Source organism: Xenopus tropicalis, chromosome 2 (assembly GCF_000004195.4).
Source record: "Xenopus tropicalis strain Nigerian chromosome 2, UCB_Xtro_10.0, whole genome shotgun sequence".
Lineage (NCBI taxonomy): Eukaryota > Metazoa > Chordata > Amphibia > Anura > Pipidae > Xenopus > Xenopus tropicalis.
The window spans coordinates 158,036,847-158,051,759 of NC_030678.2; the positions used below are offsets into that span (position 1 = coordinate 158,036,847).

Consider the following 14,913-nt stretch of genomic DNA (forward strand, 5'->3'; position numbering starts at 1 on the left):
CCCAGTGTGCCACAGCCATGTGACCTGTGCTCGGATAAAGTTGGAGTGATATCAACCCCCTCTCAGCAGCTGATCAGCAGAACGATGAGAAGGGAGCAAGATAGCAGCTCCCAGTAGGTATCAGAATAGCACTCAATAGTAAGAAATCCAAGTAACAATAGGTTAGCTGAAAGCAGTTCTAATGTGTAGCGCTGGCTCCTTCTCAAAGCTCAGACTCAGGCACAAGGCACTGAGATGGCGCCTACATACCAATATTACTAAAAAAAACATACATACATTTTATGGTACACCAAAAATCATGACAGAATCCCTTTGAAAAAAAAAAGGAATTATTGGCAAGATAATTATTGCCAAATCTACAGAGCATCTACAGAGTAGATAAATCATTGTGCTAAAAGTGTACAATATTTGATTGGTCCCTAGCATACACTATTTTTTAAAAATGCTAAGCTGCCGATGTAAAGGTCTAACATTACCACCACCTGACTAACTTCTCACTGCATGGTAAGTATCCCTCTCTGACTAGATAAGTCACAGTGACGCATTTGCAGCACTAAAAATATATCCTATTTGGCCGTTTGACACCAGACATGCTGTATAAATAGCAGTGGGCCCTAAAGCCAGCCAGCCGCCTTGTAACTCAGAGTATACACACAATGACCACAATTCCATGTTATGCTATGGAACACACAGCAGTTTCACATACCTCAACTCCAAACTGTAGAAGAGCCATTTTGATAATGTCATTTACTGTGTCCTCATTGGTGATGGTGAGAACTTTGGACTGCGGAGAGAATGGAAATCTAATCAGCTACAAATTTAATGGTTATTTTATGTATTTACTGGAATACAGAGGAGAGCTTTGAGCAACTTTGGAATCCATCACAGACCTCTGTGGTATGTAAGGGATTGCATACACACATACCTGGAATAGAAGTGGTTTATACAAAGCAACGCTTAAATGGCAGAAATGCTCATGTCAAATATTGTTGCTCAATTAACTGCTTTTCCAGAAGCGTATGAAAACAAACCCCATTCCCTGTCCCTGTCTATCAGCATCCCTTCCTGTACCACCCTCCAACCAAGCCACCCCACTAGTGAACACACAGTAGGAGAGAGGGTGTGGGTGAAAGCAGAATGGTGGCTAATGCAGTCTTTATCAGACCCCCCTCTTTTTCATGGGACCCCCTGCAGTTGTGGGGTCTGCTGCAGTTATGACTCTGTATTAAGATTCGTATAATTACACTATTCAGTGAATATGTCACAGTGAAAACTTGCATTAGGCCAATCCTGGCTGCAAACTCAACCACTCCAGACCAAGTCAGCCACTTACTGGTCCTTGTATGAGGGCAAAAGTTACTCAGTTGGTATCTGGTTGGCGATATATTAATCATGCCATAAATGCAGGCTTGCACAGTATTGTGCTGGTATTGTGCTGCCTAACACAGGAAACATTTGATCTCAGGCCCACAAACAGGATAAGAGTAGGAGGTAGAGGGCCAGTAGGAGGCTGTGGCAAGGTGTCACTTACTGGCGTATGGGCCTGTCACAGCCAGACCATTTGGGCAAGGAAGCTGGGACAAGCTATTATGGCACATTTTGTCATGTCTCTCTAGGTCTAGGACAGCGGTTCTCAACCTGGGGGTCGCAACCCCTTTGGGGGTCGCAACCCCTTTGGGGGTCGAATGACCCTTTCACAGGGGTCGCGACAGTCCCGGTTTTTACAGCGCGTCCCGCTGTCCCGGATTGTTCAATGAATGTCCCGCATTACGGAAATGCACAACATTCATTAAACAATCCAGGCCAGCGGGACGCGCTGGCTGCAGCCGACCGCTCCGGCACCGTCTCTTCTTGGGCTCCTGCTTCTTATTCGGCTCCTCGTACGGCAGCGACATTTCCTTTTATAAGGTTGCGCCCGTGCGTACGTGTGACGTCACACGTACGCACAGGCGCAACCTTATAAAAGGTCCTGTCGCCGCCGTACGAGGAGCCGAATAAGGAGCAGGAGCCGCAAGAAGTCTGTGGGGGAATTTTCTATTGCAGGTACTCTCTATGGGGGCAATTGGGGGGCTCTGTGTATGGGGGGCACTGTATGGGGGGACACTGTAAGGAGGGCTACTGTGTATGGGGGGGCTCTGTGTATGGGGGGGCTCTGTGTATGGGGGGGTACTGTGTAAGGAGGGCTACTGTGTATGGGGGGCATGGTGTATGGGGGGCACTGTGTATGGGGGGCATTGTGTATGGAGGGTACTTTCTACGGGGGCTACTGTCTGTGGGGCAATTGAGGGCATGGTCAATTGGGGGCACCGTCTATGGGGGGTACTGTTTATGGGGGCAAATGAGGCACTGTGTATGGGGGGCACTGTATGGGGAGCACTGTATGGGGGTGCTGTCTATTGGGCCATCGTGGGTACTATTTTAAAAATGGGGTGTGACAATTGGGGCGTGGCCACAAAGTGGGCGTGGTCAAAAAATTGCCACGCTGCGCGCACCAGGTCTTTTTGTGGCGGTCACCACAACATGAGGAAATGTATTAAAGGGTCGCGGCATTACGAAGGTTGAGAACCACTGGTCTAGGAGATACCCAGTGTTAATAAGCAGCTTTTCAGCTGGAATGTGCCAGGGGGTCTTTAAAAAAAGGGCTTAAACCTGAATGATTGCAGTTACAGAGACACAAATCTCATGGATGAGGAGGGCGCTGCTTCAACTAAATCAGTGAAAATTGAGCAGCACAGCCAGTAACATGGTTTCCTATTGGCTAGTGAGAGCTGTCACCACAGAATCTGACCCCAAACTATACCTTCCAATTGTGGGTGGTGATAAAAGGAAAGTAGGTGGTGTTTTTGGCAATATTCTTATCACCAAAAACTGGTGTTAATGAGGCATTACAGTGGGTGGGGCCAGAAAGGCCTGCCGAAAAATGTGTTATCAATAATAGGTACTAATGGGGTTGGTTAACACAGCTGGGGGGCAGAAAAGAATAGATTTCAGATCTACAATGATGAATATTTTTATGTGCAGAGACAGTTATATGAACATAAAAAGAATATTTGTATGGCTATAAAAAGAACATGATTAGCAGAGGCTATTTTGATAGCACTTTAAAGAAACAAGTCTTGCCTAAAATAAAGAAGATTAACTGTAATATAAACTGTCTGATTGTGGCCAGTTAAGTTATCCGGGGAAAATGAGCTGCTAATAACCTCAGCCAGCAGCTAAATATAGACGAGTAACTGTGAAGTAGAAAACATTAATGCCCATTCCATGTGGTGGGAAAAAATCTGAGGTGTTAAAAGGAAACATTTTACTTGTTCCAGTACCTAAAGGGCAAGTAAAAAACATATGGGGTTTGATAATCTCCAGAATTTTTTTTTTTATTAAAAAATACAGTCTACAGTAAAAAGCTACAGAAAACCCCTAAAAAAAAAAAGCTAAATAAGGGGGTTCTAAACTGATCCCCATAACTAGTTAAAGTGAGTAGCATTATGTGACAAAATACTGCAACCTGTAGAGAGCAGCACGCCAGGGGGCACAGCAGCACGGCCTTGCTTTTTGCCCCCGGGGTTAATAAATTACTTTTCTGCACAGCCCCCAAGGGACCCACAGCAAGACCTCTCACTCTCCTGGAGAAACTTTCTCTCACTCTGACCATGGAAAAGTTAACCAAGTTAACACGAACCTTCAAATTTTCACAACAATTTGTTTGTATTTCATAGAGGATCACAAAGAGAAAATAGGCAACACAGATTGAGAAAAAACGGTCTATATCAGCCTAGGCACAATCAAAGCAGACAACAATGCACATTTTATATTGCACAACCCAAACTATACAAACAAATTAATGATGACACTAATGTGCCCTAGCAGACTTCTAACCAAGTCTTTGGACTTCAAAGGGAAAATGGGGCCATTTGGGGTTAAGCATGAATAAGCTTCACACCATCTTGTTAGAAATAGAATACATGAACCAGATGAATCAGGGTTGTGATCTGGGAGAACATATTCAGCAATATTGGCCTATTTACCAGCTGGGATTCTCTGAACTCAATAACAGGCATGGACATTATAATCAGGTGATAATAAATGTAAATAAAAGCAAAAACATACCCCAAACGACCAATTTACTATTATTTCCCCACAGCTAAACTTTCTTTCAAAGTCATAAAACTTACATAGGCACAATTTCCAAGATCTTTTGTGATGATCTTCAAAGGGATGGTCTTCATTCGGTCACTTTCTTTCTCTTCTTTGATATGTCTAATACAGGGATAGGAACACAATTTTTTGTACATTTAATTACGCACAGATACATACCCCCCATATGTAATTAAAGGCACTAAGTTAGCCCAGGAGCAGTAACTCATAGCATCCAATCAGCAGGTAAAATTTACTGCTCACCTCTTTAAAAGCATACATCTTATTGGTTGCTATAGGTTACTGCTCCTGGGCAAATTAGTGCGTTTTATTACATATAGCGAGACATAGTTTAATATGAAATTACATACTGTATGCTTAGAAACAATTCTACATAAGCAGTCAATGTAGTGCCATTTAATTGGGAGGCAAAGGATTGCTAGAGTCTCCCCTGCATTCCTTGAAGTAGTTTGGAATTCGAGTGTGTCCATTTGCTTGTGTAGAGTGGTCTCCATGATGTAGAGCCCAAACCAACTATAATTTCAGCAGGCACAATACCGAACTTCACATTAGCCGTTCTTTTGGCCAACCAATAACATGTTTAAATGTTTACAAGTTAAAAAATATATGTATAGCTATACACTGCGGGTAGGACTGTAAAGCGGAAATGATTACATAATACAGAGACACAGCCATATAGTCCTCCATGCCTGGTGTAATGAAATCAGAGCTGTCCCAGCCCATTCAGTATTTATACACAAGGGCATTGTGCAATCACACAGATTAGTGAAAAAAGATTACTAACAAATGGACAAGCCAGGTGATTTTCCCACGGCTGAATATGTTCATTAAGGATATATTTAGCTGGCAGCAATTGCTGGCAGTTTCATAACAAGACAAGAACCTGAAAACAAACAAACAATGTTGTATATGTGCTTAGAGATAACACATAATCAATTACAACCACAAATTCACCTTTAAGCACAATTTTCTTCAGACTGGGCTAGTGGGACATGGGGGAAAAACAGGTGGGCCCCACCAACCCAGACCCAATCCCTGTCTGCTCACCCCCATTGCTCCCCCGCTGCCCTCCTCCCCAAATTACGACAAAAGTAAAGTATAAGGTGCGTATGGGGACCACCAAAAAGTGGTGTAAAATAAGGGAAAACTTAAAATCTGGATATGTAAAATTGAGTTTTCACTGTATTCCCCTAGTTAGCATTACAAGTCACAAAAGGTGGTGGTGGACCTCTGGTGCTAAGGGCTGCTACTGGACACAGAGCATTGAAACTAAATAAAGCACCGAGAAGGCCAGGCAAGTCATTTAAGTCCTATTTTAAGTTTAATACTAAGCCTAGAAGCAGAGACGGAAGTACACACTTATTTCCTAATTGACATCTTGAAGGTTTAGGCCCCGTAACACACGTAGTGGCCCTACAATACAAGATCACTCTAGAAATGAGCAAACTTTTCTAAAAGAAAGGGGCAATTACTATATCTGCCACTTGTACAGCCATCCAAAGAGAAGCCATGAACATTTGCAAGAGCCTGTGTGACATGGAGATGCACCAACTCTAAACCCTTGCAGAATTCCAATTCAACGTAACCAAAAGTTCCTGTTCCTTTAAAGCTATTCTGGACAATTGTGAGCGCCAATTCTTCGTTCATAATTATCAAATCTGGATATGTAAGTTTGAATTCAGTTTAGTATTTAGCTGAACATTCAGCTGAATGCAAAAATTTGTGATTTGGTGCATCCCTTATGAGAAAACCCTAAAGACAGGGTCACTTGATGCCACATAGAAAGACAGATCCATAGAAAAAATAAGAAAAGGAAAAACAAGCTGAAATGTAAAAGAAATTGTGTTTTGATGAGGGGTATTCACATAGGAGGGAGGCTTGCCAGGTAAGGGTTAACTAGTTTCCCTAAATGCGAGTGCTTCCCTGCAGTCTCCCTCCATTCATATATATACCCACATATTTGGCAGCATACATTATTTATGGTACCGAGTTCAAACTGTCAGTTTGCTTCATTTTTAATTATGTAGAAGAGGTAGAAAATGACTTCACATTTTGACAAAAGAAGGAAACTGCGGCTTGGTGTTCCTCAGCACACGCCATTTACTCCCAAAACATTTCCACCAGCCAAGAAAACTACAAGACTCCGGCATCCATCCTAACATGCATTTCCACATGATGACAGAGCTGTACTTCATTATGCCGATGAAGATTCCAGTTGTGTAGTTTCCAGTGAAGATATCCGTTCCATTCACTACAGGACAAGTTTAGTATTTAATTGTAATCCCTTTATTTGTATCATTGCAGCTTTAAAGGGGAAGTTCAATTTAAAGTTAACTTCGCAATATATTGTAAGCAACTCTCAGCTTTGTCTCCACCATATATTTTGTATCGTTTTTGGATTATTCGCCTGTCATTTTCCAGCTTTCGATGGAAAAAGCTATCTGGTCGTCCACAACCAACAAAGAAAAAACACTGTAGGTGCTTAGACAGCTGTTGCAGTTTTATGAGGCTTAGTTATCTAAATTCACAATTTAAAAAAACGTGAATGTTTGCTTATTTATTAAAAAATACAACTATAACAAAAATCTGGACTGGATAAAATAATGGAAAAAACCTTAAATATCTAGAATTTCGTAAGTTTACAAGCTCAAAAAAAAATAAAAAAAAAAACACAAATTGTATAAATATGAAGTTTACATTTTGCCTAGGAGACTTCCCATTGACATCTGTATGACTTTGCAAGCTTTTAGATGCCAAAGGTTTACATTTGAGTTCTTTTAGCTTAATAAATACTTGGCTTGAAGTTATAATTTGAGTTTGTGAATTTTATGTTATGGATTGTAATGTATAGGAGCCCAAAACTGCCAGGAGTAACCTCTTAGGTGAGGCAGGAGAGCACTGCCAACCCTGGTGTTCACTAACGCCCTTTTGGGGCCCTGGGCTTTCTGCGCCGGGATTGACAGGGATCCTACTCACGGCCAAGGTTATTTTCCAGAAACGCGGTACAGAAGGGATCAGACGGAATCAAAGTCGAAGTCAGGCAAAGGTCAGTGGCAGGCAGTGAAGAGTCGTAAATCGGAAGTCAGGCAAGGAGTCAAAACCAGCAGATCAAATCACAAAAAGAGCTTAGCTAGGAACCAGGTACACAGAACTAGCTTGGGCAATTTCAAACAAACAGAGAAGCAGTTTTAATTTAAAAGTTGGCGCAAAAAGTGACGTCATCGCATCTGCCGTCACGATGCAGCGCCACACGTTATTGCATGTGTGTCTAGGGACGCTGGAACACGCTGAAGATGGGTGCACCAGGGAGCACGCCTACATGGAGGAGCACAGGGACCAGCGTGCATTGAGCTAAGAATGTGCGCCGGCTGCCCGGGGCTCCTTACATTTTAGGATAAAAATAGCAGTAAAAATTTAAATTCTAGTGCTGATAAACAGCCCTCACAGTCTGAGAGTTACAGAAAAAAAGGGCAGCAGAAAAGTTGTATAAGAATACTGCTGTCCACAACATAACTAAAGGTAATTTCTTTAACAAGCATGTTCCCCTCTTCTGTTCCACCCTGTGGATAGGTTGGTCACATGCTATTAATATCGTTGAAGACACAGCTTGTAGGACCTTAAAAAGGCATTTTGGCATTTCATTGCCAACCGATTAGTCACAATAGTGCATGCTAGAATGCTATATTTATTCTGCAGAAATCTTTACCATACCTGAATAAACATCCATTAAATCTCCCTTTGCTTGTTTATGATACCTGCCATTTTAGCTTGGTCTCAGTAACTACCGTGCTGCAGCTCTGGCTGCTGGCAGCTCAGATTACAGAAGAAAGTGGAGGGAGAGATGAGCAAACGGAGCAGACTCCTGCCTTGCCCTGAAGGATTTTTCGACAGCAGGATCTCTAACACAAAAGATCCTGTATACAGAATAAACAGAAAGATATTTGGTGTTTCTTTTCACTAAGAACTCAGAGCAGCAGTTATGTAAGTGTTTAGTAAGTGCTTATGGCTGTATTTACATGGACCTTTCTGATAAAGCTTACTTAGTTTTTTACCTTTCTTTCTCATTTGATGCTCTCCAACAGACATTGACTATTAATGGCCACAGGCTGGCAAACCAAATGGCCTTAGGGCAGCAGTTAGGGCCTCGGTGGCATCAATACAACAACAGAAGTTGTCCATAAATCTTCTTTAAAAATAATGTTCCTCTGGACGTCACTGCTACTCCTAGATCCTGAGCTAGCCTAATATCATACATGGTTTTTCCTAGTCTAAAAGTAGCTTTAAAACCAGGTTTTTCAAACCAAATATTTTCTTTAAATATATCCTGAGTCACCAGTGCAGTGTGGTTTTCCCCAGATACCACAATGCCCGAAACCACAGCTCCTTTAGGTCTTGGCTCCAGCACATCTTGTTCTGCATTGTGATATGGTCAGTCAGAAACATGTTACATTTTTGTTATCTGCCTTTCTGTAACATACTGAAAAACACAAATGCAAGGACTCCTCTCAGTCCTGAACACACAGCTTGTTCCTGAGTGACGCTTGAAGGGCAACTTTCTTTGTATTTGAAACCATTTTTCCTAGTAATACAAAGACAAAGGATACCCCTTTACATCTAACATACAAGGCTACCTGTAAAGTTTATATGGATAATATAATATTGTAGGTTAACGGGCAATTGATGTGGATTTCTGGCCTACAGTTTAGATAGTTCCCATAATGGCAGCTAGAAGAAACAAATGCACATTTTAATTGCCCAGTGGTTTTCTTTCACAAAACTATACACCAAGAAAAAAGCAAACACAGTGCCTTGGTGCTCATAGTGTCCCAACTACCTGTAACTTCATATACATTAAAAATTGTAAATCTGACCGGGGGGCTGTTACAGGGGTCCCAACAGTAAAATGCAACGGTTTCCCATTATATAAAGATTACAATGAACTATAATTAAATGACAAAGCAACAATTTAAAACATTTTACTTTATATACATCATGGTAAAACAGGCTTATGTACATTTGAACAGGGTCCCTATCTTCTTTTCAAATACATTCCAATAATGCTGAAGCCCAAATGAGCCCAAAGCTGCTAAATACCCAAGGGTGGATCCAGAGGGTCATTATATAAATATTACAGGGACTCTTGCCAGAAAAAACAAAGAAACATGAATTTGAGGCAAGATAAACTGCTAATGGCAGATCTGGGCCGTGAGAAATTAATGGCTAACAGCTCGAGGAACTATTTCGGAAAACACCTGAGACTAAGTTATCACAAAGATGGATAGCTCACGAAGTATAGTATATACTGGGGGAACTAATAAAATATGCTACACATAAGAAAAAGGATAGAAAGAAATGAATAGAGCAGCTAAAGGGGAAACTGGACTCGGAGGAACCGCTAAATCGAAATAACCCCAGGGTGGCAATAAATAGAAAACAGAGGTGCTCAGATGTAAACTACATTTGATACACCTGCAAAGAGCAGACCGATGATAAATATTTTGGTAGATTACGGATAATTTATAGATTACCAGACTATTTTTTCAAGTTTGACTAAACCTCCCAACAAATTCTTTGATACATTGCATTCTCTGGGAATGTAACACCTTTTGTAAGCTGTAATTTTATATATTATACAGGCCATGGAACCCAAAAGATGGTTAAAATATCCTTGTACTACACAAGAGCCATGAACAGCCTGCCATGACATAAATGGTGCTTAGTGATGTCATCAGTAATAATTGGCGCTTAGTGATGTCATTTTTGACACGTGCATTATAATAAAAAAAGTTGTGATAAAATATGAGGATATTAGAAGTCACCTCAGAGTTTAATGATCTGCATAGGTTGTGGCTTTTTATGGTTATTGAACCAGGACTGGACTGTGATTCAAATAGCACAGAGTACAAAGAGCCCCACCAGCCTACTAAACAGTGACTGTCTATGGCATTTTACAGCAGCCACTATAGCATCAGCCAGAATCCACAGACTGCCAGCCCAGGCCTGCAATGAACACCATGGTTCTTATATTGAAAAACAGGGGGTATGTTTTTCACCATATAAACCATATAAATATATAAGGATATAAGAAGTCACTTTGGCCTTGTGGAACTCCTCTTTCTTATATTCTTGTATTTTACAGTAGGGAATAATTCTTATATTTCTCGTAAAACATGAGTAGCGATGTATCATCTCCAACCAACCGTTTTAACTATTGGCATAATTTCCATCTACCTTTACATAGTTAACTTTTTTAAATTTATCAATCCAAATAAAATGCGATTTCGGAAAACCCTTTATTTGCCGATTTGAATTTAAATAATATAATAAAAATACCTATATGGTAAAGCTAGTTTAGTTAGACGAGGTTTGAACCTCAATAAGTTTCTGACTGCACAGCGAGTTTGGGAGCTGCTAGCGAGTTTTGCATGTAATTTAAAGTGTTGCATGTAGATTAAGTGTATAGTAGGCGTTAAAAACAAAAAAGGCGTTTGAAACTTAAAAGGCACTATACAAGGGATTGCACTCGGGAGACTGTAAGTACCCAGTTGCAATATGAGTTGCAGTATGATTGCTGGTGTGACTCAGTGTGCATCTTGTCGCATGTATGTGGTCCTGGAGCAGCAGTTCCATGCAGCATTTACTTGTGAGAGATGCAGGTGGGTTTTCCTCTTGGAATCTGAGGTGCAGAATCTAAGAGGGGAACTGGCAGCACTGAGGGCAGCTGCAAGCATGGGGGAGAACAGGAGGCTCACTGAGCAACCACTGGCAGGGGCCGGTGTAGTGGGGGGTGGAGAAGGGACAGTGGAGGTTAATGAGGGAGACAAATTTGTAACAGTTAAGAGGGGAAGTAGGGGACACAAGGGTAGGGGGGCTGGTTCACAGCTTGTACAATCCAACAGATTTGCCGCTTTAGGTGAAGATGCTGGGGAAGACAGCTCTGAGCTAGCATGTATGGAGCGGGCTGACTCTCAGAGCACCCTGGGAGCCGGCACCTCTAATACAGGTGGGGGGAGTAGTGCTAGGAAGGAAAGGCAGGCTATAGTTGTAGGGGATTCAATTATTAGAAAGGTGGATAGGGTAATTTGTCGCAAAGACCCTACATGCCGAACTGTGTGTTGCTTGCCTGGTGCTAGGGTTCGGCATGTGGTGGAACGAGTGGACAAATTGTTGGGAGGGGCTGGGGAAGACCCGGCGGTCTTGGTACACATAGGTACCAATGACAAAGTTAGAGGAGGGGGGGAAGTCCTCAAGAACGATTTTAAAAAGCTAGGTGCGAAGTTGAGGGCGAGGACTTCCAAGGTAATTTTCTCAGAGATATTACCTGTGCCACGAGCAACATTAAGAAGGCAGCGGGAGCTTAGGGAGATTAATGCGTGGCTGAGAGATTGGTGTAGGGAGGAGGGCTTTGGGTTTCTCCAGAACTGGGCTGATTTCTCAGTCGGCTACAGGCTCTTTGCCAGGGATGGGCTGCACCTCAATGATGATGGGGCAGCTGCTTTGGGGGAAAAGATGGCTAGAGGGTTGGAGGAGATTTTAAACTAGGAGTGGGGGGGGAGGGTGCAGAGGGAAATTCTGTGGTAGACAGGATAGATGAGGTAGTGGGCATAGTAAGGGAAAATGGGGGAGGAGACTTGCTTCGGGATACTGATAATGGCAGGGAGGCCCATAAGTTGTTTACACGTCATTCTCACGCCGGAACCAGTATTAAATGTATGTTTACCAATGCAAGGAGTCTGACTGGTAAAATGGGAGAGCTGGAGGTACTGGCGTTGGAGCGGAAATATGATGTGATTGGAGTTGCTGAAACTTGGTTGAATGAGTCTCATGACTGGGCAGTTAATATTGGGGGGTATACATTGTTTCGGAGGGACAGGGGCAATAGAAAAGGAGGAGGAGTGTGTCTGTTCATTAAGCAGGAATTAAAAGCAAATATTAGGGAGGAAGTGATGGGGTTAACAGAGGGAGCTGAATCCTTATGGGTTGAGCTTCTCACAGATAGTAAGGAATCTACCAAACTAATTGTAGGGGTATGCTATAGACCCCCTAATGTAAGTGAGGAGGAGGAGGCCCAGCTCCTGTTGCAAATAGAAAAGGCTGCTAGTTTGGGGCAAGTGATAATAATGGGGGATTTTAATTACCCTGATATTGACTGGGGCAATAGTACTGCCAGGACAGTAAATGGGAACAAGTTTATAAACTTGCTGCATGACAACTTTATGTCACAGGTTGTTGAGGAGCCAACCAGGAACCATGCTATACTAGATCTAGTGATCTCTAATGACCCAGAACGTATAGCAAATGTGCAAGTGGTTGAACCCCTGGGTAATAGTGACCATAATGTTATTTCATTTAATGTTTGGTGCAGGAAACAAATTTACACGGGGGCAACAAAGACAATGAATTTTAGGAAGGCAAATTTTAGCTCCTTAAGGGCAGCGCTTCAGGGCATAGATTGGGGCATTATGTTTTCTGATAAAAATACAGAGCAGAAATGGTTGTCATTTAAAATTATATTAAATCATTACTGTTCTCAATTTATTCCATTAATAAGAAAAAGTAGAAGTGTTAAGAATCACCCTATGTGGCTTAACTCTGAGGTAAAGAAGTTAATAGGGAGAAAAAGGAAAGCTTTTAAGAAATATAAGTCAGAGGGGACAGTAGCTGCGTTTAATGATTATAAACACTATAACAAGTGTTGTAAAACAGCAATCCGGAAGGCAAAGATAGAAAATGAGGAGCGCATCGCGGCCGAGGCCAAGACTAACCCCAAAAAGTTTTTTAAGTATATTAATAGTAAAAAGATGCAGGTTGAGGGTGTGGCCCCATTGAGTTATAATAACAATATGGTTACAGCGGATACAGAAAAGGCAGATGTGCTTAACCAGTTCTTTTCTTCTGTGTATACAGTAGAGGAGCCAGTGGGACAAGTCCCACCCAATAGCTGCACTGTTGCCTCAGCTCCAACTACACAGTGGTTGGCGCAGGATATGGTGCTTAAAGGGTTACACACGATAAATGTAAACAAGGCACCTGGGCCAGATGGAATACACCCTCGGGTACTGAGAGAGCTAGGGGCAGAATTGCAGTGGCCCTTGTTTCTGATATTCTCAGACTCTCTTTCATCAGGTATGGTACCTAGGGATTGGAAGAAGGCGAATGTCATTCCCATATTTAAAAAGGGAGTAAGATCTCAGCCTGGCAATTATAGGCCTGTAAGTTTGACATCCGTGGTGGGCAAGTTATTTGAAGGCTTGTTAAGGGATCACATTCAAAATTATGTAGTGGAGAATGGCATTATGAGCAGTAATCAGCATGGCTTTATGAAGGACAGGTCATGTCAGACCAATTTAATTGCTTTTTATGATGAGGTAAGTAAGAAGCTGGACAGTGGGGATGCAGTAGATATCATCTATTTGGATTTTGCCAAAGCATTTGATACCGTTCCCCACAAACGACTGCTTTCTAAGCTAAGGTCTATTGGTCTTAGTGAAGCCGTTTGCACATGGATAGAAAACTGGCTACAGGATCGGGTACAGAGGGTGGTTGTTAATGGTACATTCTCTACTTGGAATAAGGTCCTCAGTGGGGTCCCTCAGGGTTCTGTACTGGGTCCACTTTTGTTTAATTTGTTCATAAATGACTTAGGGGAGGGTATTATGAGTAATGTATCAGTGTTTGCAGATGACACAAAACTCTGCAGACCAGTCAATTCTATCCAGGATGTGACATCCCTGCAGCAGGATCTTGACCAACTGGCAATCTGGGCAGCTAAGTGGCAGATGAGATTTAATGTGGATAAATGTAAGGTCATGCACCTGGGATGTAAAAACATGCAAGCCCCGTATACCCTTAATGGGACTGCACTAGGCAAATCCATAATGGAGAAGGACCTTGGAGTCCTTGTAGATAATAAACTTGGCTGTAGCAAGCAATGCCAGGCAGCAGCTGCAAGGGCAAACAAGGTTTTGAGCTGTATTAAAAGGGGTATAGATTCACGGGAGGAGGGGGTTATTCTTCCCCTTTACAGAGCGCTGGTAAGGCCCCATCTAGAATATGCTGTTCAGTTTTGGTCTCCAGTGCTCAAACGGGACATTACTGAGTTAGAGAGGGTCCAGAGAAGGGCAACTAAGCTGGTAAAGGGTATGGAAAGTCTCAGTTATGAAGAAAGACTGGCCAAGTTGGGGCTGTTTACACTGGAGAAGAGGCGCTTAAGAGGTGACATGATAACTATGTATAAATATATAAAGGGATCATATAATAACCTTTCTAATGTTTTATTTACCAGTAGGTCCTTCCAACGGACACGAGGGCACCCACTCCGTTTAGAAGAAGGGAGGTTCCATTTAAGCATTCGGAAAGGATTTTTTACAGTGAGAGCTGTGAAGTTCTGGAATTCCCTCCCCGAATCAGTAGTGCTGGCTGATACATTATATAACTTTAAGAAGGGGCTGGATGGATTCTTAGCAAGTGAGGGAATACAGGGTTATGGGAGATAGCTCTTAGTACTAGTTGATCCAGGGACTGGTCCGATTGCCATCTTGGAGTCAGGAAGGAATTTTTTCCCCTCTGCGGCAAATTAGAGAGGCTTCAGATGGGGGTTTTTTGCCTTCCTCTGGATCAACTAGTAGTTAGGCAGGTTATATATAGGCATTATGGTTGAACTTGATGGACGTATGTCTTTTTTCAACCCAACTTACTATGTTACTATGTTACTATGTTACTATGTAAATCAGTTTTCTATATTTTAAAAATGTATAT

General features: G+C 42.1%; 1 protein-coding gene across 1 annotated transcript in view; it reads right to left on the reverse strand.

Moving 5' to 3' along the window:
- Window positions 1–14,913, reverse strand: part of arhgap20 (Rho GTPase activating protein 20) — an 84,140-nt gene that overhangs the window by 24,892 nt on the left and 44,335 nt on the right. The window contains 2 exon segments of the mRNA NM_001079253.1: window positions 707–784; window positions 4,173–4,257. Of these exon segments, the coding sequence (NP_001072721.1) occupies window positions 707–784; window positions 4,173–4,257 (163 nt within the window).